The 24,394-nt window shown below is 52.7% G+C and overlaps 1 protein-coding gene across 1 annotated transcript in view; it reads right to left on the reverse strand.

The window, feature by feature from the left end:
• LOC133354335 (glutamate receptor ionotropic, delta-2-like) overlaps positions 1 to 24,394 on the reverse strand; it is a 224,991-nt gene that overhangs the window by 157,625 nt on the left and 42,972 nt on the right. Inside the window, exon 3 of the mRNA XM_061571083.1 lies at positions 7,742 to 7,897. Within this exon, the coding sequence (XP_061427067.1) occupies positions 7,742 to 7,897 (156 nt within the window). The remainder of the gene's footprint in view (positions 1 to 7,741; positions 7,898 to 24,394) is intronic.

The following is a 24,394-nucleotide window of genomic DNA, read 5'->3' on the forward strand; positions in this document are numbered from 1 at the left end:
TAAGATGCTTTATTGCGTAAGTGCGTGTGTGTGTAATGAAAAAATTTCCGCTTTAAAAAAAATATAAACTCCAGCTGGCTGAGCTCGACGAACAATTCATTGGAGACGTGGGGGGGGGGCTCAACAAGAAGTGCCCGACCGCCTTCACCTGGCACGCGCACAGACCGCCGGGGCAAGACATCTGGCCGATGATTAAGCCCACCAGCTCATTGTCTGGCCAGATAACCCCCCCCCTCCACCCCCATAGTCGGTAACAATAAAATAATAACAATAGTAATGATACTCGATGCTGAAAAATGTTTAAAAAAAAAATGTCAGCAAATTGATCGCGACACCGCTTGCAAGAGAGGGCCTCCAGCGGACAGAGGCTCCGGAGACGTCTTCTCAGAGGGTACGTTGGCCTCCTCTTCCACTCTGGACGATGACGAGTTGCCCACGCTTTACCCCCGCCGCACGCCACCTGCCCACCGGCTCGTTACAATTACCGGCGAAACGTCGTGCTCAGATTGTACGTGTTGCGGATCTGCTCTACAACACACCGGTGTGCTGTACTAGTGTAATAAAGCTCTTGGAGACGACTTCTGGAATCCGTCTTTTATTCACTTAGGTTACAGTTACCTCACGCTGCTGATAGGCAACGTGAAGTGTACAGATAGACCGAGAGAGACGCACTGTCACGTTGCAACTCGGAGCCCCGCTCCCGCGTGGCCCCTTCCTCCGTTCGTTCCCGTTCTGACCACGTGTCGTTCCTCTCTACCCCTATTTAATACCCGGGTCACGTGGTATGCTTCAGCCTATCCTCGTTAGCCTGCATCGAATCTTCCAGGCTCCCTTGTTAGCTCCCGGGACCACGCCCCTGACTCATCTCCCCATTGGCTGAGGCCAAAGCCAGCAGAACCAATCTCCCTAGCTGTCACCTCTCCATCACGTCAGGGCCATGCCCCCAGGCTTCCCCCATTGGCTGTAAAGCAGGACCGGCAGAGCCAATCACCATGACGAGTTGTGATACGTCAGTGAGCCGGATATAGCCTCATATTACACTTGTAACAAATTGGCCACGTTCTGTTCAGGTCACGAATCTTACTAATTGGTTGTGTCGGGTGGTGGCGGGTTTAACGACACGTTTATATTTACGCGATCTAACACACATAAATAAAACTATATCACGGCAAACCGTGCTCACGAATGTTGAAAGAAAAGTTATCATTCACGCCGCGTAGCCAGCCGTGCTAATAGGAGGTGTGGGGGGGTCGGGGGAAGGACAACAAACCAAAAACCAAAAAACATTCCTCCAGAAATGCCTTTTCAATCGAGATTTCAAAGTGCTTCCTAATATCGGAATATATAACACAATCGACAGCCACTTGTCAATCGACTGCCGTGTCTGGCTGTCCGGCCACGGGGAGCCACTTGTGTGTACGTACGTCAAATTTCCTTCGCACGGCACACGTAGCCAACCGGAGCTGCTTGGCCGTACTTGGTTCAAGCTGGTCAGCGCAGGTTGGCAAAACACATTCGGAGGAGCCAGGACGGGTGCAGAGGTCAGACGCCACTGATGTTAACCCGCGGTCAGATTGGTAGTGCAGTGCGGTAGCCAACGGTGTCGCCACCAACTCCACCAATAATATCTCGAAAATAGAACGTCTTTTTTGGGAGTTAGATCGCGTAAATATAAATGTGTCGTTAAACCCGCTGCCAACCGACACAGCCAATACGTACGGTTTGTCACGTAAGCAACACGTGCCGATTTGTTGCTAGTAATATCTGTTGTTGTTCTTGCCCCTTTCCCAATGCCTCTCTGCGATTGAGGTGCCACACTGCACGAGATGTTAACTCCCTCGCCTGGTGTACAGGAGGTCGTGGGTTCGACACCAACCCTGACGCCTGCTGTATACTTGGAGTTTGCGTGTCTCTCTCTCTCCCCATCGCCGCGTGGAATTTTTCTCCGGGTCCTCCGGTTTTTAGCCCCGACACGTTTAGAAACACGCGTTTAGAGTATTTGGCCGCGATCCATTTCCACGTGATGAGCCACTTCGTTTAGCTATCATTCGTGGCCAGGTCGCAGGTGAGAACTCGCGTTCAGACTGTGGGCTTCATCGTGTGGTGCGCTAACCACGGTGCCACGACGCCACCAAAAATATCTGATGTTGTTTTAGCCCCTTTCCCAACTCCTCTCTGTGTAGCTTCTCAGCATGCTATGTATTTAACCGCTATCTAAATGCTAATTCTTATCTCTATATCCTTATATATGTGAATGTTTGTATCTGTGGATATTTGGATATGTAGTAAATGAGTATGTGTGTTGGAGCATGTGAGAAGATGCATATGCATATGTGTGTGTGTGTACAAGGGGAGCGGTAGTGTAGCTGTTAGCGCGCTGCGCTACGAACCTGGCGACGCGGGTTCGATTCCCGCTCACGTCTAACACCAGTGACGATTATTTGAACCGGTCCTTGGCCTCCCCTAGGTCGACTCAGCCTCAAATGAGTATCTGGTGCGGTGTGTAAAAACATAGCCACTTGGGAAACAATGACGGCCGGGTGTGGTGCTGGCTACCTACCCCCTCTTGTACTGTTCCGGCCTTCATAGGTGCTCACTAAAAGCACTTGCCCCAACAGTCTGATTAAGGCTATACAGATGATCTTTGTCTTTGTTTTGCGGTGGTTAGCACAGCAAGTTTCCACAGTAGGTGGCACAGGTGGTGCAGCTGCCAGTCATCTCAGTCAAATCCATGGCACCTGGGTCTGTCACGTGATGACCTGCCATCGAGCCTAAGACACTTCACGTGGCCTCAAAGTGCACCTAGCCTGGCACAAGCGCCGTGGTGCCATCACCGCCTGTTATTGGCGAGTGTCAGTTGTTGTTGTATGAGTTTGTTAGCGATCTGCGCTTACAAACCCCGGCGACCCGAGTACAATCACCGCCCTGTGGCCAACCCGCTCAAGAACGATCGGAACGAGTCCAGGGCCTCCCCGAGGTCGACTCAGCTGACGTCGTCAGCATTTTGGAAAACAGAAGTGAACCGGGCGTGATGCTGGCCACCCACCCCGTCGTGTGCCGCATTGGCCTTGATAGGTGCTCACGGACATCGCTTGCCCCAACAGTCGACAAAAGGATGGGGGCGGGGGGCGGGGAAATCTTCGTCTTTGCCTCTGTGCGTCAGAATCAGGATCAGAATATATATTTGCTTACACTCAAGGAATCCGATGAACTGTGAAGCTCTTTTTCACCAGATGCCCAGTAGTTGAACGTCTTTCGCACGTAGCCAACCGTGCTCATCAGAGGTGCGGGGGAAGGACAACAAACTGAACAGAAAGAGGTAGCGCTGAAGAAATTAGCACCGTGCGCAGACACGCGCGCACACAAAGACAAAGATCCCCCATATAGCATTAACAGACTGTAGGGGCAAGTGCTGTTAGCGAGCACCTATGAAGGCCGCAACGGTACACGAGGGGGTGGGTGGCCAGCACCACGCCCGACCGCCTTTGTCTCCCCAGTGGCGATGTTTACACACCACACCAGGTACTCATTTCAGGCTGAGTCGACCTAGGGGAGGCCCAGGACCGGTTCAGATAATCGTCACTGGTGTTGGCCGTGAGCGGGAATCGAACCCGGGTCGCTAGGTTCATAGCGCAGCGCGCTAACCGCTACACTATCGCTCTCCACACGCGCGTGCGTGCCAAGTGAATACATCTGTGGGGTGGGGCGGATTTGGCAAATGGAACATTTGTAAGTTGGCAAGGAGGGGAGGGGGGTGATTTAAACGACAGAATTTCAAGCCAATCTGTCCCGTCGCAAGGGCAATAACAACATTAACAATTATTACGACCGTGCATAGCAACTATCCGCATTAATTAAACTTGTCTAGCTCCCAGCGTGACTGCCGCTTATGTAAAGGTGGCGACGGAGGAAGCAGCCGACAACCTCGACGCTAGACGCTTCTACAAACTGAAGTTTTTTTGTTTGTTTACGACCACGTAAGGCCCACTGAGCTCCGTCACGCTTTTTCAGAAGCGACCTCGCGACCAGAGATGACGGCTCAACGAAAGCGGCTCATCGTCGCGTTGAAATTCACAGGCGGTAACGGAGTACTCCAAACGCGCGTTGCTTCTACACGCGGAGGGAAAAAACGAAGGGCCCAGAGGGAAAAAACAACCACGGCGAGAGAGACACGCAAACTCCAAATATAACAGGAGGCGTCAGGATCGGGATAGAACCCACGACCTCCTACACACCAGGCGAGGGAGGTAACATCGCGCCACCATGGTGCCCTCAGCAGTAGCTATTATCTAGCCACCCAGCAGAGGTACATATTGGTGAAAAGCTTCAAGGCTTTGTGCAGGAATTTTTTAAATAGCTCGTATTATGTTTTCCTCCTCTTTATGCAAGGGGATGGAAAATACCGCTCCTCCGATTGACAAAAATAGACAAAGAGACAAAGGACCCACCCGGCCTGGCCTTGCACAGGAAGGCAATTCTTTTCTTACGATTTGCGTACCGTTCCCTATACTTTGCATCTCCTATTGGCCCCAGAGCCATCGCTTCTCTGCTGTCTCTCGGCGGTGACGTGCCTCTACGTGCATCGCTTGTTTATGTAGCTTGCTGACCCGCTCAAACTGGGCATCTGTGAAAAAGAGCTTCATAGCTCATCGGATTCCTCCTGTACCAATAAACATTCCGATTCCGAGTCTGAAATGCGATTCGCTAGAAATCACGAATGCCACGGCCGCAAGCGAGTTCTGGAACAACACACGACGGAGTGATGGCTTTGGCAGCACCAGGCCCAGATGCCTTTGTCTCCCCGGTGCTGATGTTTAAGCGCTGCGCCGGTAAGCTGGGTGGCGGATAAAAGGATGACTTCTGTTCGGCGATATATTTGTGTAGAACTAGAACACGGCCCTGCAAAAGCAAATCAGTCATGTCAGCTCTATCCCCTGCTTCTCCTTCGGAGGGGCGGCTGGAGTGACGCGCGTTCAAGCACAAACGCGAACAGCGGGCCGGCGAAACAAAGTTGGGTGCTGTTAAATTTTGATTTAAAGCTTTCGCGACTGCAGGGATTCATATTCTTGGTTCTTTCGGTAAAGTCACGTAGAAGGGAAATAGTAAAATAATATTTATATTATATATTTTTTATTGTTTTATATTTATATTATTTTATTATTTCCCTTCTACGTGACTTTACCGAAAGAACCAAGACTTTGGGTGCTGTTGTTGCAAATCCCATGCCGTCACATCCCCGTGCATGAACAAACAGCTCTTGGGCAGAAATGGTCAAAGAAAAATGTGAATAATATCAACAATATAAAAGCGGCAATTATTTACGCTTTCGCCAAACGAGAGAGAGAGAGTTGGCGGCGGCGGCCGCCGACGAGGAGGATCGATGCGACGACTAATCGAGAGCGAGCGCCCCCACGCTCGTTTCAGACTTCAGCGCCCGATGTCCAAGCAGCAGCAGCAGCAGCAGCTGCAGTGCAGTTTGTGGATCTGTCGCGGTCGTAGACAGCCAACCGCTTGGCTGCGTCGGTGGCTGAGTGGCTCCGAGGGGGGCGAACGGGGGGGGGGGGGGGGGTCACAGGCGCTGAGCCAGCGAAGCTCGCATCCATGGGTTGGAATCCGGGCTTAAGTCGCCCATGATTAGACAAGGTAGAGTTCACAACGCGCGTAGGAAAGCGTAACTCCCGTTCATATCCGGCACCTCCGATTACCACGGTTTGGCTACGTACGGTGTGAAATAAGTTCAACATGCATACATAGTGTTTGTTGGGGCTGGGGCCACATTTTTCAACTATTTCAGTTTGGCGGTCTAAATAACGATATGGCCGCATGTTCAGTTCTTGAGCTCGTGGTGGTCTTGACAAGGCTGAGATCATTGCACATGCTAACGTTCAGCAGCCGGACGGAATTCTACATCACAGGACCACGCGAACAGGCAACACCAAACTTCGTCCAGCAGTGGATTGATCATGCCGACGACGAAACCTGGTCACGGCTAACATCAGCAGCAAGTGATATCGACCCGGCCCGTGGTTGGTTGCCACTTTCACAGACCCGCCCCGGCCAGCGTGGTCAAACAAAGCACTTGCAAACAACGCACAGCATGGCGGAGACGTCCATGCGGCAGCGGGTTAACTAAGGGGCTGTGAATTATCATCAATAGTATCACAATTTGTACAAGTGTCTCAATGCTGCCAGTGGTCTACATCCACTGGCACGAGCGTTACGACTGGGCTGGGTCGGATTGGAACAATTCCACGATCCGGAGTCCAACTTCTGCTGCCAACATGTCCATCGGCTGGCTCGCTAAAGCTCCGATTTTCGTTGCTGGCTTGGGTTTTTTGCCAAGGCAGAAACGATGAATCCCCTACCCGGGGATAGGGCCCATCGAGCATAGATGCTCATTTTCAACAAGGGTGAGGTGAAGCGGGTCCAAGGGGGGTGGGGAGTGAAGGGGGGGTATTAAGGGTGGGGGATATAATATGAACAACAGAAAAGCGTAACGCGATCAGAAATTGAAGTGAAGCACATCACCGCAAACCGAAAACAGCAAATAATTTCAAAAGAAATACAGGTTGGAACATGCAGCATGACAGCATTCTACTATAAATCATGTTTATCCAAATCAACTCAAGCCTCTCGCACCTGCGATGAGCATGGCTGGCTACGTACGGCGCCAAAGAATTTCAACATGCATACAATTCGCATGAAATCGCCACAAACAATGGCAACCGCCCGCAAGAGATTTCTGTTCACCATCGTTCACATCACCATTGTCCCTTTCGAGAATGCATCACACGGTGGTCTCAGCGTGATGTGCGCACACACGAGCGGAGCGATTTAAGTGTCCGTGTTCTTTACGGATACCTCGACGGTTGTTACGACGCCGGAGGGTAATTCATTTACAACCGGAAAGCGTTTGACAACATGTTTTTGCTCATTCGTGCAGGAAAGACACACCGAGTCAGGAGGGTTCTGCTGCTGCTGCTGTATTGGGGCGTTATATTTGTATGATGCATACCGTGTCAGCCCATACGGTTTACCCCGTATTCTTGTACAGGGAAATTGAGTTTTCAGATCTATTCGGCGTACAGCCGTGTCAATACGGGCAAAACATATTTTTTTGTCTATTTGTTTGTGTGTGTCTTCCTCTTGATGGGACTGTGTAGGATGAACGTTGAGATTTAAAAGGAGAACGGGATGACCAATAAGGTCTGAATTGGTCTGTAATAAGATAAGAGTTTGACAGGTATGCAGATGATTTCAGCCAATCCATAACGAGTTCTGCTCATTATGCACGTGGGAGGTGGAAACCGGAGCACCCAGAGGAGGCAACGATCAATCCCCTTACAGATGGAAACAGGTGGCCGATTAGTCCACTTCCCGTACCGCTTTCTCCTGGCCAGTCACGGTATGGCACCTCCTCCACACAAACTATTTAAACTCTTCTTTTTATTGTACCAGCCAAGGACCAATGAGCTATACAGCTCGTTTTCAGAAGCTCAACATAGTGGCTTATCGCGTGGAAATGTACAAACAGCCAAAGAACTAAGCCATCTCATGTCCCATCCCGTCGACACAGAAGCTGATCATTATCTTCCTACTCAACATCTCTAACCATTGCATCAGCCCACCCCCTGTCCCCCTCCCCCCTTCATTTCCCCGCCACCCCCCACCACGGCGTCACTCAGCCCCCCACATCCCATAGGCCCCCCACACAGCCCCGACTGGAAGGCCGCGTGCGTACCTTCCTGCAGGGCCTGGAAGGGGTTGTCTCCCTCCACGGTGCGGATCGAGTAGGTGATCTGCTCGCTCTGCAGGATCTCCTCGTTGGCGTTGATGTCGGCCACGGCCAGGCTGAACGCCTCCTGATCCTTGAGCGCCGACTCCTCGAAGATCGCCCCTGGGTCGACGGCGCCGGAAGGGTTTGAAGAGGAGGAAGAGGAGGGGGGTAGCGGGGAGGGGGGCGAGAGAGGAGCAGGCGGCAACAATGTAAATACATAAAAAATAACTGCAGTCATGCAATGCGGATACGTGATGTCATCATGGCAATACCGTTGACGCCACCAGACGTCGTTCCTAGCGCGTTCCACCCTCCTCCACCAGAACTCGCAGCTGCTGCGCGGTAGAGAAGATGCTCAGCGGCACAACGCGGTCTGCCCCGACGGTCTCCAACCATCCGTTCATTGGTCTACTCTTCCCCGTGGTTTCGTGGAGTCGTGGCGACCACTCCGATATTAGGCCCGGTAACCAGCTGGCCCTCACCCATCCTGCACAACACACATGTCCTACCCAGCGCAATCATATCCACACACAACCATCTGCAACCTTAGCTTCCCCACTTCTGCATTGCCGCTCCCGTGTTGCCACTAAATTCCGAGCATCTATCTCAGAGGCCTGTGCTCCAATGCTAGAAATGTATTCTCGGGCTACTGAGCTCGGGTACAGCTCCCTGATCTGTGCAGAAATATGGAGAGCACTGCTGGGCTCTTTACACTCAGACGTTACATACAAATGGACAATTAATTAGGGGAGTGTAATTTAAATACCGATTACAAATGTCATAACTGTCAGAAAGTTGCGAGTTCCAATCCTGGTTGGGAAGTGACTCAGCACATCATCATCGTTCGTGCAGAGGCATTAAATTAAGTACCACTTTGTACAAAAGTCAACAGCTGGTATCTTCTGGAGAGACCGGCTGCTCCCATGATAATGTGGAATTTCCACCGCCGGCCCAGGTCCACCGCTTGAGCGGTGAACACACTTTAATTTGTACTTCAAAATCGTCAAATGTCCCTTTGGCCATCGAGGTTTCTGAAACGAGGTCAGTCAGCGTGCACCTCCTGAGCCCACTACATTGCGGCTCCGATACAGCGCGATTGGCTACGTACGGCGAAATAAGTCCAATGTACGTACAACACCTGCACCACGGCACACCAAGTGGTTGGTTGAAGCCGGCACCTGACATTCCTGTCCACCTCAATCTCTCCCCGGTCACCTCTCGCATGTGGCTGGGGCAAGCTCAGATTGGCACAGGCCAGCGTCAGGTAACGACCTGTCGCGGGCATCGTGATTTGCATGCTCGAGTGGCGCTTGCTTAAAAAAACAACTTGCCACGGCGACTCAAGCGCGCACCGCCTCCGCATTCTCATCTCGGCCACGCCGCGATTGCCCCGCTGCAGTGGAGGCTAAGAGACCCCCCCCCCGCCCCCCATGGAGGCAGCTGTCCCAGGCGCGGCACAAGAAATACGCCACAACGGCGGCTTGCCAAGTGGGCATTGGTCTGGCACAGCGCGTCTAAGGCGGTCAATTTAATGTCGGTTTTCTGCGTTGCGGTGTGGAATGCCCTGGGTGAAAGAGCTTCTACGCTCAGTGGGCTTGACTCGGAATATAAACTTAAGTAAACATCTGATTCTGAACTTCTGATTATGCGCAGATTTCCATTATTATTATTGGACGTAGAAATATATGAAAGCTGGCGAGGCAGTCTGTGAAGAGAGCCTCGGGGGTTTGAGAGCCCTGGTTTTTTGGCTGAACAATGAAATGTGCGCACTGACACACGGGCAAGTGCACCCACTCATGCTCACCCTCACCCCCCACGCTCTCTCTCTCACATCCACGCTCTCTCACACCCACCCACAATCTCTTACACCCACCCACGATCGCCCTCACCCATGCTCTCTCTCTCTCACACTCTCTCTCTCTCACACCTCCCACGCTCTCTCTCTCCCTCTCACCCACCCACCCTCTCTCTCTCTCACACCCACTCTCTCTCACACCCCCCATGCTCTCTCACACCCCCCACGCTCTCTCTCACCCACCCCCACGCTCTCTCATACCCACACGCTCTCTCACACCCACGCTCTCTCTCACACCCACTCCCTCTCACACCCCCCATGCTCTCTCACACCCACGCTCTCTCTCTCTCACACCCATGCTCTCTCTCTCACACCCACGCTCTCTCTCTCTCTCACACCCACTCCCTCTCACACCCCCCATGCTCTCTCACTCCCACGCTCTCTCTCTCTCTCACACCCACGCTCTCTCTCTCTCACACCCACACTCTCTCACACCCACGCTCTCTCTCTCTCACACCCACGCGCGCCCATCCCAACGCTCGCCCACTCATCGCGCTGTTACTCAGCGTAATTTGAGTTCAATATCAGATTTTTTTTTTCAAAGCAATTCAGATCCACACTCGCCCACCGATCTCCATGTCGTGGTCAAGCAGACTCATTGCCCTCAGTCGTCCACTGCTGGCTGCAGGCCTCCTCGAGCCGGAGCCAACTCTCACGACCCTGGCGATGCAATATCGTCTACCCGGCCACCTTTGTTTCCCCAGTGCCGGTGTTTACGCGCGCCGCACCAGGCACTCATTTGAGGCCGAGTTGACCCAGGGGTCAACTCGGCCCAGGACCGGTTAACTATTCTCTGTTGTAATGATTGACCGAGAGCGGGAGTCAAACTCGGGTCGCCGGTTTTGCAGCACACAAAATACGAAAAAAAGATACCCCGTATAGCCTTAACAAACTGTTGGGGCAAGTGCTGTTAGCGAGCACCTATGAAGGCGGGCACGGCACACCACGCCCGGCCGCCTTTGTCTTCCTAGTGGCGATGTTTACACATCGCACCAGGTACTCATTTGAGGCTGAGTCGACCTAGGGGAGGCCCAGCACCGGTTCAAATAATTGTCGCCGGTGATGGCCGTGAGCGGGAATCGAACCCGGGTCGCCGGGTTCGCAGCGCAGCGTAGCGCTAACAGCTAAACCACCGCTCCCCACACACACGAACCCACGCACCCACACACACGTAACAATTGATCACTCCTCATCAACACACACAAACAGACGTAACAAAGCTATAAGGTATCCCAACGCGCGAAAAAACGGACCCGGAGCGATCTCCAGTTGTTGCGCGTGCGTCTTTCGCGGATGACTGGCTGTCGGTCGTGGCCAAAAATCGGGAGAGCGCACACTTGGGCCGACAAACACCCCCCCTACCCCCCATGGAGAAATCTCCGGCGCCCGAGGGCTCTCCGCCTCCCTCCTTCCATTGCCGTTGTCGTCGCTCCCGCCGCCGCAGCCGCTGTAAGTTTCTGAAGCCACTCGGTGCAAGGGGCCACCCGAGACTTGGGCCAGCGCCCGCGATGCCTTTCGTGTCGCCCGCGGCTGCGGCTGGCTGCTGCTGCCGCTGCTGCCGCGGTTCGCACGCCCCGAGCTCGAAATCCACACGGTGGGTGCGCGCCAGTTCGATTCCACTTCCCGGTAATGCAAAAAAAACCTAAATAAATAAAACTATTAATAAATGCTTTCAATTAATCAGGTAAGGCCCACTGAGCTATGTAGCTATTTTTTTCAGAAGCGAACCTGGCCACAAATGATAGCTCAACGAAGTGGCTTATCGTCGTGTGGAAATGTAAACGCATGTCGATTCTAAATGTGGAGGGAAAAAACCGGATGACCCGGAGACAAAAAATCCAAGCGACCAAGGAGAGAGAGACACGCAAACTCCAAATATACAGCAGGCGTCAGGGTCGGGATCGAACCCACGTCCTCCTGTATACCAGGCGAGGGAGTTAACATATCCTAGTCACCGTGATGATGATGAGAGAGAGAGAGAGCGACACGCAAACTCCAAATATACAGCAGGCGTCAGGGGCTGGGATCGAACCCACGACCTCCTCTATACCAGGCGAGGTAGTTGACATCTGACCGTCCCCGTCCCCCCGCCCGCTCTCCACACACCACCCTCCAACCTCACTGTCTACTGGGCAGTCGAATGGCTATGCCAACAGGTAGTCAACTGGTATTGCGGGGTCAAGTGTGGGTACTCTCACCTCTTCCGACACGTCAGGCCGGTGTGGAAGAGGAGGTCAAATGCTCTAGAGAGGAAGACCCCTTCCGCCAGCGGTGGCACGAGCGAGCAGTCACAGGGCTGCAGGGGAAAGACTGCGACTGTGAACTGTTTAAAGGCCAGATTCGTTGATCGATTATCGCTTCAAGCAGTTGAATAGAACAATTCCGTGAACGTACCCTTTGGTTCTTTCGGTAAACAGCCTGTTGAAGCCTGTTTCAGCAGTTTCCCTGCTGTGATTGTCTCACCTGATGACGGCCGCTTGTGTTGCGATCGAAACGTCATGATCTATTATTTTTTCTACCTACGTGACTTTACCGAAATAAGCCAAGAGTATGGATTCCTGCAGTCACGAAAGCTTCAAATCCAAATTCCGTGAACGGTTTTCAAACAAAATCAACGATTTTGTGCGACTGTAGCGGAGGCTCAGAGGACCGCACGGAGGACCCCGCCACCCGAGTTCGATACCCAGCAGTAGTGGACAACGAGCTGCTCGCGATATCTAAACCGATCCCGAGTTGTATCAATTAATAACAAGCTCAGGTGAATGCCAATTAATGAATTGTGTAGAACATTTTCAAAACGTGATCCACCAAGATTGATTTTAATCGATTCATCGCTTCGGCTCAGATGTCGCGACGGGGACTTGCGTGGCGAAGCGTTGCCATCCCCTCTCTTGCCGCCCAAACGCACGAGCTGAGTACTGGCATATGGCTCGGTGACATCCATTCGGCTATAAATAAACTCTCTTGCCGTGGCCGTCATGCTGAGAGAAGCTAGTTCACCCCCCACCCCGCACTCTCTCCATCTCTGTCTGAAATCTCGTCGGGTTTTTTTTTTTGTTCCGTCTTGCTGTGCCAATGTCTGTGGTTCCCATCGTTTTGCTCGCTGAGTTTCACCAGCTACCGGTTAGCCTATCAACTGTGCATTCATCACCTATCAACGCATGAGCTGAACATGTATTTACGTTCAGCTTCTTCTGCACCGTAACGTAGCCAACCGTACTCATCGGAGGTGCGGCAAAAGGTACCAACAACTCAACACAAAAAGCAGTCCTGTGGAAATGAGTTTTCGATTTAGATGTTTTAAAAGCGCATCGCTCCAGTGGCTTCCTCCTAAGATAGGACGGAAGAGCGTTCCAGACGGCCGCAGAAGTGCATCTGAAAGCGCCGCGCGATGCGGCGATCACCGTCTTTGTTCGATGGCCAGCAGCCAACAGCCAGGATCGCCAGAGCGATGATGGTGTCATGTTCCTTGACGAGAGCATAAACCGTGCAGATTCATTCTCACGACCATGACTCGTGGAAAGGTCCCCTCTGGGAGGGAATTCTCGCCTGCTCTTACACGCTGGCCAAGTGCGCCTTGGGAAGAGGTTGTCAAGTGTGCCCACACTTTATCCCAGCACCGCACGCGACCTGCCGAACCGATCGACCAACCGTACAGACTTTGCTTTGTGTCGAACCGATGCTGCTGAAATGACGCGCCGGCTGTTGGGATGCTTGTTAAATCTATACTCTACTGCTGGATGGACGTCAGAATCAGAAGTTAAGAAGTTATTTTTCAAGGGTGACTTGGCCGGCAAACAACATCAACGCATTCCACAATACAGATAAAAAAAAGAAAACTTAACGATTGCAAACATGTTGCAAAATTACATTCATACTTAAACGTTAGTGATTTTCACAGTCTAAATGTTAGTGATTTTTAACAGAGTCTAAATGGCAGAGATGGCAGAATGGAGACGGCACTGAGGTGGTTCCAAAACTTTGGGGCAGCAGCTACATTCATCGCTTTTGATCCAATCTGGAAACGATAAATAGACAAATCGGAGAAGCTTCGCATACATTTTTTTGCGGGATTTAACCGGTCAGACAAATGAAGAGCAAATCTATTGACAACAGCCTTGCAAGTGAAAGTAAGCCCAGGTGGGCAGCGGGGGAGGGGAGGGTGTTAAGAAGCGTGTAGATCACTCGATAATTGTGTCAGTTTTGTTGCCAGATAGAAGGGTAAAAACCAATTATCATATTTTTACTGGCAAATGAGCTTCCAATGGTGTAAATGCTTACCCCGAGCTCTCATACTCTGATGGTGCATTGTCTTTGAGTTGTGCGCCTTTTGGCGTCATCTGGTCCAACCCATGTGAGACGATGCTCTAAGGAAAGCTGTCTCGGGTGTGGACCAATCAACTTCAAGGACAGTGCATACATTATCAGTCATGTTTTTTGTTTGCATTATGACTGCAGGTATTGTGGTCTATGTAAACATGACTCCTTGTAAAATAAAGGTGTCAGTTTTTTTGCCAGATAGAAGGGTAAAAAACCAATTATTATATTTTTACTGGCAAATGAGGTTCCAATGGTGTAAATGCTTACCCCGAGCTCTCATACTCTGATGGTGCATTGTCTTTGAGTTGTGCGCCTTTTGGCGTCATCTGGTCCAACCCATGTGAGACTAGGCTCTAAGGAAAGCTGTCTCGGGTGTGGACCAATCAACTTCAAGGACAGTGCACATTATCAGAGTTATGTTTTTTGTTTGCATTATGACTGCAGGTATTGTGGTCTATGTAAACATGACTCCTTGTAAAAAAAAAGGTGTCAGTTTTGTTGCCAGATAGAAGGGTAAAAAACCAATTATCATATTTTTACTGGCAAATGAGGATCCAATGATGCTCCGGTTCTGTTAATTCTCCGTACGGTTTTTGAAAGGCACACGCAATAATTATACAGTATATATAAATATTTTTTCATTACATTAAATTATTTTAACTGCCGCTTCGGGAGGAGAAATCGAACAGGCCAACCTCTGGATCGTAAGCCCAGTTGCAATTCCTGATCGACACACCACCATAGGGCAGCATCCCGGCTGCATCAACAAATATGAGCCTGCCACCACCGACACCACCACCCACCCACCACCCATCACAACCTTGTCCTTCACTCTAACGTCATCGCTCTCTGAATGGGAACCTGATGCCCGACCCCCATGAGGTTGCCACGCTTGAGGAGTCGGCGAGCAACATGAAGACACACGAGGGGGCGCCACGGTGGCGAGATGTTAACCACATCGCCTGATATACACGAGGTCGTGGATTCGATCCCGGCCCTGACACCTATATACTTAATTAGAAGTTGGTGCATTTTTCTCCGGGTCCTCCGATTTAGTTTTTTCCCCCCTCCGCATTTAGAAACACGCGTTGAGTAATTTGTCTGCTATGAATGTTCGCGTGATGATAAGCCACTTCGTTGAGCTATCGTTTGTGGCCAAGTCGCTTTTGTAAAAGAGCCGTCTAGCTAAGTGGGCCTTACCTGGTAAAATAAAATAAAGTTTCAACTTAAAACTGATTTGTTCACTGCACTACGTCATCCAGCACCTGTATTCGACTACCACTCACAACTAAAATCAGTTGTGAGTGATATCTGAACTGGTCCTGGTCATCCCCTAGGTAGACTCGGCCTCAAACGGATACCATTTAAGCAGTGGTTCTGGACGTATCATCCTTCCATGCGCCGTATTGGTAGTAATGGGTGCTCGCTATCAACAGTTCAGTACGTCATAAAATAATAATATTATGAATATAATTTTTTGTTATTTTATTTGAACCTATCTACATGGCTTTACCGAAAGACCCAAAGAATATTAATTCCGGCAGTCACGAAAGCTTTAAGTCAAGTTTGGTACGTGCCTCAACGCAGTTTTACTGCGTTGAGGGGGTCGCGATGAGGTTGACAATGCCCAACGTTTCCACTCAACCTCAGCAAATGAGTTGTCTTCACGGTTACGAATTTTCCCTAATCGAGTCTTGAAATGGGAACAAATTGTAAACGGCCCGTGGCAAAATTGCAAGGAATAAGTATTATTATTATCTTCACACACACACACACAAATGTAACTGCTACTTTCGGAGAAAATAAAAGCTATTGTACATTCATAAAAAAATTAATGACATGGGGAACGAGGTGATGGGAAGGCTCCATGTGAAATTCTCCGCTCCCCCACCGTCTAAACAAACCTCCACTTACAGCCTCCTCCCCGCCCACTACTCCTTCCCCCACCCTCTCCCCCCACCCCCCACTCCTACACCGCCCCCACCCTCTCCCCCACCCCCCACTCCTACACTGCCCCCACCCTCTCCCCCCACCCCCCACTCCTACACCGCCCCCACCCTCTCCCCCACCCCCCACTCCTACACGGCCCCCACCCTCTCCCCCACCCCCCACTCCTACACCGCCCCCACCCTCTCCCCCCACCCCCCACTCCTACGCTGCCCCCACCCTCTCCCCCCACCCCCCACTCCTACACCGCCCCACCCTCTCCCCCCACCCCCCACTCCTACACTGCCCCCACCCTCTCCCCCCACCCCCCACTCCTACACCGCCCCCACCCTCTCCCCCCACCCCCCACTCCTACGCTGCCCCCACCCTCTCCCCCCACCCCCCACTCCTACACCGCCCCCACCCTCTCCCCCCACCCCCAACTCCTACGCTGCCCCCACCCTCTCCCCCCACCCCCCACTCCTACACCGCCCCCCCCTCTCCCCCCACCCCCCACTCCTACGCTGCCCCCACCCTCTCCCCCCACCCCCCACTCCTACACCGCCCCCACCCTCTCCCCCCACCCCCCACTCCTACGCTGCCCCCACCCTCTCCCCCCACCCCCCACTCCTACACCGCCCCCACCCTCTCCCCCACCCCCCACTCCTACACCGCCCCCACCTCTCCCCCCACCCCCCACTCCTACACCGCCCCCACCCTCTCCCCCACCCCCACTCCTACACCGCCCCCACCCTCTCCCCCACCCCCCACTCCTACACGGCCCCCACCCTCTCCCCCCACCCCCACTCCTACACCGCCCCCACCCTCTCCCCCACCCCCCACTCCTACACCGCCCCCACCCTCTCCCCCCACCCCCCACTCCTACACGGCCCCCACCCTCTCCCCCCACCCCCCACTCCTACACCGCCCCCACCCTCTCCCCCCACCCCCCACTCCTACACTGCCCCCACCCCCCACTCCTACGCTGCCCCCATCCTCTCCCCCCACTCCTACACTGCCCCCACCCTCTCCCCCCACCCCCCACTCCTACACCGCCCCCACCCTCTCCCCCCACCCCCCACTCCTACACCGCCCCCACCCTCTCCCCCCACCCCCCACTCCTACACCGCCCCCACCCTCTACCCCCACCCCCCACTCCTACACCGCCCCCACCCTCTACCCCCACCCCCCACTCCTACACCGCCCCCACCCTCTACCCCCAACCGTCCACTACGTAACCACCCCGCCTCTCCCCCCACCCCTCCACTGGGATTTTTGCACACAGCGTTGGTGTACGGTGCTTTTTCTGCAATGTTTTGCCGTCTTTTCTTGGATTTTCTGTTTGCACATAGTCACATCGTCACTTTCAGATGTTTTCTTGTTTTTGTTTTTTGGTTTGTTGCGGTTGCACCCGATTCAAGAGCCGAATGGCTCACAGGGCTATAACAAATAAAATAAACTGAAACTCCCCCACCACTTCCCCGCCCCTCCATTACCTAACCCCACCACCCTCTCCCCCCCCCCATCACACCGTCTCCCCCGCCCTCCAAGACCCCCCCCACTCCTCCACTATCTAATATCCCCGCCTCTCCCCCCACATCTCCACTACCCCCACTCTCCCCCCCCCCCGCCGCTCCCCCCACCTCTCCACGACCCCTCCCCCCGCCCCCCCAATCCACTAACCCCCCCCCGTCTCTCCCCCCACCCATCTACTACCCCCACTCTCTCCCCCCCATCTCTCCCCCCAACTCTCCACTCTCTCCCCCCGCCCCCCCAATCCACTACCTAACACCCCCCACCCCCGTCTCTCCCCCCACCCCTCTCCCCCCCCCGCCTCTCCCCCCACCTCTCCACGACCCCCCCTCCCCCCCCGCAGAGCCGCCGCTCTTTCCCATGAAGTCTGACGGATCTGTCGCGGGTAACCTTCATGAAGAAGTAAAATTAAATGTTCATTATTTTTGTTTTGCATATCGTGCTCTCCCCAGCCCCTCCACCCAGCCACCCGCCCAGGCATTATGGGCTATGACAGCCCGCGCGGATTTGCGCAGTGAGTCGCGTGCGATGGAAAGGAAGCAGCTTCGTCTCTTCGTCTCTTGCCTGCACCGCGCCATCACGAGCGTGACGGCGAGCTGACTATTCGTAACAACGGTTTTTGTTCCTGGGTAGCAAGTGTTATTTTTGAATTGCTCATGCCTCAAATGTATAGAAAATGGCTATAATGCCCCGCGAACTTTGCTTTTGTGACCAGGACTTTACGTGAAGGAATGACACACATGCACACGTTTTCTCATTGAACATAGGTACATTTCCAAATATCACTGCCTTGGTCACAAAGGCAAAGTTTGTGGGTAATAATAGCCATTGTATGTACTTTTGAGGCATAAGCAATTAGTAAATAACACTTACTACCCAGGAACAAACAAAAAAACATTTTTGTTACACAGTGTTATCAATCAATTAATTCCGCATAACGAAGAGGATGGGGAGGTGGAGGCATCGGCGGTGGTGTTAGTGGCGCGGATATCAGAAAAGAGCAGTCCCCTATTCGTTACAACAGAGCAAGTCCCCGGGTTGGAGTTTGAATTACGGATTGGGGCACTCCACCACCCGTGATCGAACCGGGTTCTCAACGCGGAGGCTGGCAGGGGCTTCCCCAAAACGCCAATCCTCGCGACCCACCAACACCACCGGCGTTTACCAATGTACTATCTCCCCATTCAAATCGAGATTAACTCGTTCCACGCTGCACGCGCCCGATAACTGTTAAACACGTCCATAATACGCGCAAATATATAAATGTGTCATTAAACCCGCCACCACCCGACACAGCCAACTAGTAAGGTTTGTCACGTAAACAGAACTTGACAATTCCTTACTAGTGCAGTGACATGAAATGTTCTCATCCTATGGTTCGCGCCAGCCACTATTTCACATGTGCTGCCGAGCGCAGGGCGATGGAGGGACACGTGACTGGGAGCCGGGGGCTCCTTAGGGGCCGTCCATAAATGACGTCACGCGATTTTGGACGATTTTTGACCCCCCCCCCCCTCGTCACACGGCGTCACAAAAAGTCAGACCCCCCCCCCTCAAATATGACGTCACAAAGCTCTGCCCCCCCCCCCCAAATAAAAATGCTTCAAATCGCTTTAAACTATTGTCATTGTAGTGCGTATTTAATGTGCCGCTGCACTCTGATGTTGTAGGAGAAAACATTTATTACAAAGTCTCTTTAATTAAGTGGAACGTGTTGTGTGCGTGCGTGTGTGCGCGTGTGTGTGCACGCGTGTGTGTGTGCGTGTGTGTGCGTGTGCACGCGTGTGTGTGTGCGTGTGTGTGCGTGTTCACGCGTGTGTGTGCGCGTGTGTGTTCGTGTGTGCACGCGTGTGCGTGTGTATGCGTGTGTGCACGCGTGTGTGTGCGTGTGCACGCGTGTGTGTGCGCGTGTGCGTGCGTGTGTGCACGCGTGTGTGTTCATGTGCGTGCGTGTGCACGCGTGTGTGTGCATGTGCATGTGCACGCGTGTGTGTGTGTGCGTGTGCGTGTGCACGCGCGTGTGTGTGTGCGTGTGTGCAAGCATGTGGGTGCGTGTGTGTGCGTGTGTGTGCGTGCGTGTGCACGCGTGTGTGTGCGTGTGCACGTGCGTGTGTGTGTGTGCGTGTGTGTGCGTGTGTGCACTCGTTGGCACTTGACGACGCAGGCGATTGAGCGCTGCATTCAGCCCTCGCGTTGCGGGTTACTTGGGCGGATCGCCACGTCGCTGGATCGTGAGACACGACGTGCGGCGGGGAGCGTTGCCACCCGTCCTGGTTTTTTTTCCAGAACGGCTCAGGGCGTGCGCCCTGGGAAATCTCCGAGTCTTCTCGGGACATTAAACAGCAAGTGCCGGTTATTATCAGTTACACGTAGCACCCCCCCCCCCCCTTCTCCCCTGTGGTATTGTGAGAAATTCTCACCGTGACACAACAAAAAAGTCACGAAGTGATTTCTCACTACAATGGCCCAATGAGGGTTGTGCATCTCCCATATGCAGCCCTGAGGCAGTAATTGAAACAAAACTCCACATTACTATGACGGGGGGAGGGGGGGATCATCAACAGGACAACCACTATTGCCTTGCCCGCTAAGTGATACTCATTTTATCGACCGTGGAGTCCACCCCACACATAACCAGGATGGGGACTCGCGACCTTTCCGATTGCGAGCCGCTCGCGCTAACCGCCTTCCCCAGGAGTGTCCAGGACGTGGCAACCCTAGCAGCAGCTCGGGATGCCTTCATCCAGCAGTGGATTGACCAAAGCTGATGATGATGATGATGATACCTATTTAGCGTGTCGTAGTGTGGCGATGGCGAGAACAAGCTTCCCGGCAAACATTTGGAAAACTCACTTGGCTTATAAAAAAATGAATAAAAATCCACCCATTGTCTCCTTTCCCAAGTGCCCAGAATAATATCGCTCAGTTCAATCAACCTGTCACCTCTCGTCAACGACATCTTCATCAAGTGCTGTTTGTTGCCGGTCGCCTTGACGTTGTTGTGGGCCTTCGGGTGTCATTTCTCAGCAACTGTGTTGTTAAATAAAAAAACGAAGAAGAAGGCATAATCGAGGCTGTGCCGCAACGCCCCCCAGCCGCGTTCTCCGAAGCCACGGGAATTGAAATTAAAGCCAACGGATCCCACAAATCTGACCGTAAATCTGCACGCGGCACAAGACATCATGCGCGCACACACGCGCGCATCGCGGGCTCGCCCACGCTGTGAGCGCGACAAAGCTCACGCGAAACTCGCGACGTCTCCCCGTCGCTTATCGGGCGGCTCATCGCCGATGGCTCCACCGCTTTAGAATAACGGAGAGGGGGGGGGGGGTGCTGGTTGGGGGGCGGGTGCTGGTGGGGGGTGAGATTTCAGCCTTGCCACGCGCCTCGCACAAAACGAAAGCGCGAGAACGCGTCGTCGTATTCGTCATCATCGTCGTTGTCGTCATTGTCATCATCATCGTCATCGTCGTCATCATCGTCGTCGTCATCGTCATCGTCGTCGTCGTCATCATCATCGTCGTCGTCGTCGTCATCATCGTCGTCGTCATGATCATCATCGTCGTCGACATCATCGTCGTCATCATCGTCGTCGTTATCGTCGTCGTCATCATCATCGTCGTCATCGTCGTCATCGTCATCATCATCGTCGTCGTCATCACCGTCGTCGTCATCATCATCGTCGTCATCATCATCATCGTCATCATCGTCGTCATCGTCATCGTCATCACCGTCGTCGTCATCATCATCGTCGTCATCATCATCGTCATCATCACCGTCGTCGTCATCATCATCGTCGTCATCGTCATCATCATCGCCGTCATCGTCATCACCGTCGTCGTCATCATCATCGTCGTCATCATCATCATCGTCGTCGTCATCGTCATCATCGTCATCGTCGTCATCGTCCACGTCGTCATCGTCGTTGTCGTCATCCTCGTTGTCGTCATCGTCGTCGTCATCATCATCGTCGTCATTGTCGTCATCATCATCGTCATCGTCGTCGTCGTCATCATCGTCGTCGTCATGATCATCGTCGTCGTCATCGTCATCGTCGTCATCATCATCGTCGTCATCATCATCGTCGTCATCATCATCGTCGTCATCGTCGTCATCATCATCATCGTCATCACCGTCGTCGTCATCATCATCGTCGTCATCATCATCATCATCGTTGTCATCGTCATCATCGTCATCGTCGTCATCGTCCACGTCGTCATCGTCGTTGTCGTCATCCTCGTTGTCGTCATCGTCGTCGTCGTCATCATCATCGTCGTCATCGTCGTCGTTGCTGCGGGGGGGCGGGGGGGGGCAAACAAAATTTGCCAACGGCAATGTTCAAACGCGCGGCGTATCGCAGGGCCCCCGACGCCATCCCCATCAATCCCCATAACTCGTCCCAGCCGCGTGCGTGACAACCGCTTCACGCGATTGTGTGGCCCGCGCGCGTGCCCAGCAGCTCACGCCAAGAGAACGACGTCGCGTCGAGTTGTGTGCCCAGTCCTGCAGAGTGACCTACTTTAAAGTGGGGGCGACGGGGGGGGGGGGGGCATACTTTAAATTCTGGATTGAAAACAAAATGTATTTATATTCTTAGGTTTTTTTCGGTAAAGTCACGTAGGTAAAAAAATTACAATGAATAAAAGTAAAATTTAAAAAAAAATCACGACGTTTCGGAGGCAACACAAGCCTCCGTCTTCAGGTGGAACCGTCACAGCACGATAATTTTAATTTTTTACCTACGTGACTTTACCGAAAAAACCTAAGAATATGAATCCTTGCAGTCACGAAAGCTTCAAATCTAAAATTTCTTTAGTACTGCTCTTTGTGTACAGTTCGCACGGTTGGCTTAGTAGGGTGCTAAAGAAGTTCAACATACGTACATACAACAACTCGGGTAGGAGGGAGGGGCACGACACGGCAGCCAACGTTAAGTCACGCGCGCGAAACGAGTTAACGATACGATCTGATTTTGTCTGTGCTGCATTCAGCTCGGGTTTTCTCACCCGCTTTGTAAATATTGTACCAACATTATTGATTCTACCAGGAGACATACAAATGGAGTTGCAGGGGGCCTGGGCTTTCAACAGACGTAGCCCACGCCCCAACGCGGTTGGCTGGCACCACGTAGGGTTTGGGCAAGATATAAACTATATACAAACATTTATAGATCACGACGTTTCGATCGCAACACACGCAACCGTCATCAGATGAAACAAACAGCAGCAGAATTGCTGACTGCTGACATCAGTTCTCCTGCTGTGTTTAATGTTCTACCTACGTGACTTTACTGAAAGAACCAAAGAGTATGGATTCCTTCAGTCACGAAAGCTTCAATTCAACATAATAGTTTTTTGTAAAATTACCACTGAGCAATACAGCTCTTTTTCAGAAGTGCCCTGGCCACAAATGATAGCCCAGCGAAGTGGCTTATCGCGTCGAAATGTACAAGCGGCCGAATAATCTGAACACACGTTGAGTCTAAATGTGGAGGGGAAAACCAGAGGACGCGGAGAAATAGCTACACGGCCACGTTGGAGAATATGCCTACTCCAAATATACAGGCGTCAGGTTCGGGATCGAACCTACGCCCTGCTGTATACCGGGCGAGGTAGTTAACATCTCGCTATCAGTGCCCGCAATGGGTCGGAAAACTTCGCGTTACAGACCGTCTGTTTGATAGACACGTCATCATTATTAATGTCATATTCTTCATGTGTTCCGTTTTGCATTTTCTCTCAAAATTTGCATTCTCTATTCTTTCTAAGCCATTTTGGTGCCAAAGAGTCAATGTCTATGGATGGGGTGGGGGGAAATCAGCCACTCTTTCCCATCATCCAAGCCCCCCCCCCCCCCCCCCATCCTGACAATAAGGGCCTGGGCCCCATGAAATATTACAACTACATTATGATACAGCACCGACTTCCAATTCGCCCACTCAGCTCTGGAGATGGACGAAAAGAAAAAAAAAAGTCACCCGAGAAAGCTGCACGAGTGGGAATTAACGATGACATTTAATCAATGGCACGTTCAGGGGGTGCCACAGTGGCTAGAATATGTCAACTACCTCGCCTGGTATGCAGGAGGCTGTGGGTTCGATCCCGACTCTGACGCCTGCTGTGTTTGGAGTTTGCATGTCTCTCTCTCATCATCATCATCATCACGGTGGCTAGATGTCAACTACCTCCCCTGGTATGCAGGACGCCGTGGGTTCGATCCCACTTTACAATGACCAGAGGTGGGAATGGTTTACGGACCGGCATCACTCTCGCAAAAGATGACCCGAATTGTGCGCAAGGGTAGAGAGACGTTGCCGTCTTTGCTTGTCCGTTCGTTTGCTTGTCCGTTGCTTGTCCGTTCGTCATTGTTCACGACTGTTTGTCACGAACCGGGGGGGGGGGGGGGGACGGCAAGGCGTGCCGGTGGTGGGGGGGGGATCTCAGCAATTCTCGCAAAGATTCTCGGGTCTGATCGAAACTTTCTCGTGAGCAGTTAGCTGAGCGGTAATTCCCACGCCTGCAATGCGACACTGCAGAGGCAGCGATAGTTGGTGGATCCCCCCCCACCCCATAGCAGTCAAGGAGCAGCAAATGTCGACTCCATCTGTTCCATCTGTACGAGAGCGAGCGCGTTACCACCCCCCCCCCCCCCGTGTGTTTCCTCTGGGTGCTCCGATTTTCTCCCCTATGTACCCCCCCCCCACTCGATAATTCATGCATAGGGACCCGCAGAACTTGGGCAATTGTTGGTAGCGCCGGCTCGTCGCCTGGCGGCTGCTGCTGCTGCCTTCCCGCTCGTCTGTGGTTCTTCCTACTGGAGCCTCCGAGTCGTCTCCTCTCTCTGTGTGTGGCGACGAGAGCGAGGAGCGGGATACTCGTCCCAGAATGTGAAGGAAAGTGCGTCTCTTGAATCGCACGTGCTCACTCTCCAGCGGCGAGAAAGTTCAAAGGTGCTCTGCTTGACGTTTAATACAAATTAGTGGG

Source organism: Lethenteron reissneri, chromosome 47, assembly GCF_015708825.2.
Source record: "Lethenteron reissneri isolate LAM-NWPU_2019-01 chromosome 47, ASM1570882v1, whole genome shotgun sequence".
Taxonomy (NCBI): domain Eukaryota; kingdom Metazoa; phylum Chordata; class Hyperoartia; order Petromyzontiformes; family Petromyzontidae; genus Lethenteron; species Lethenteron reissneri.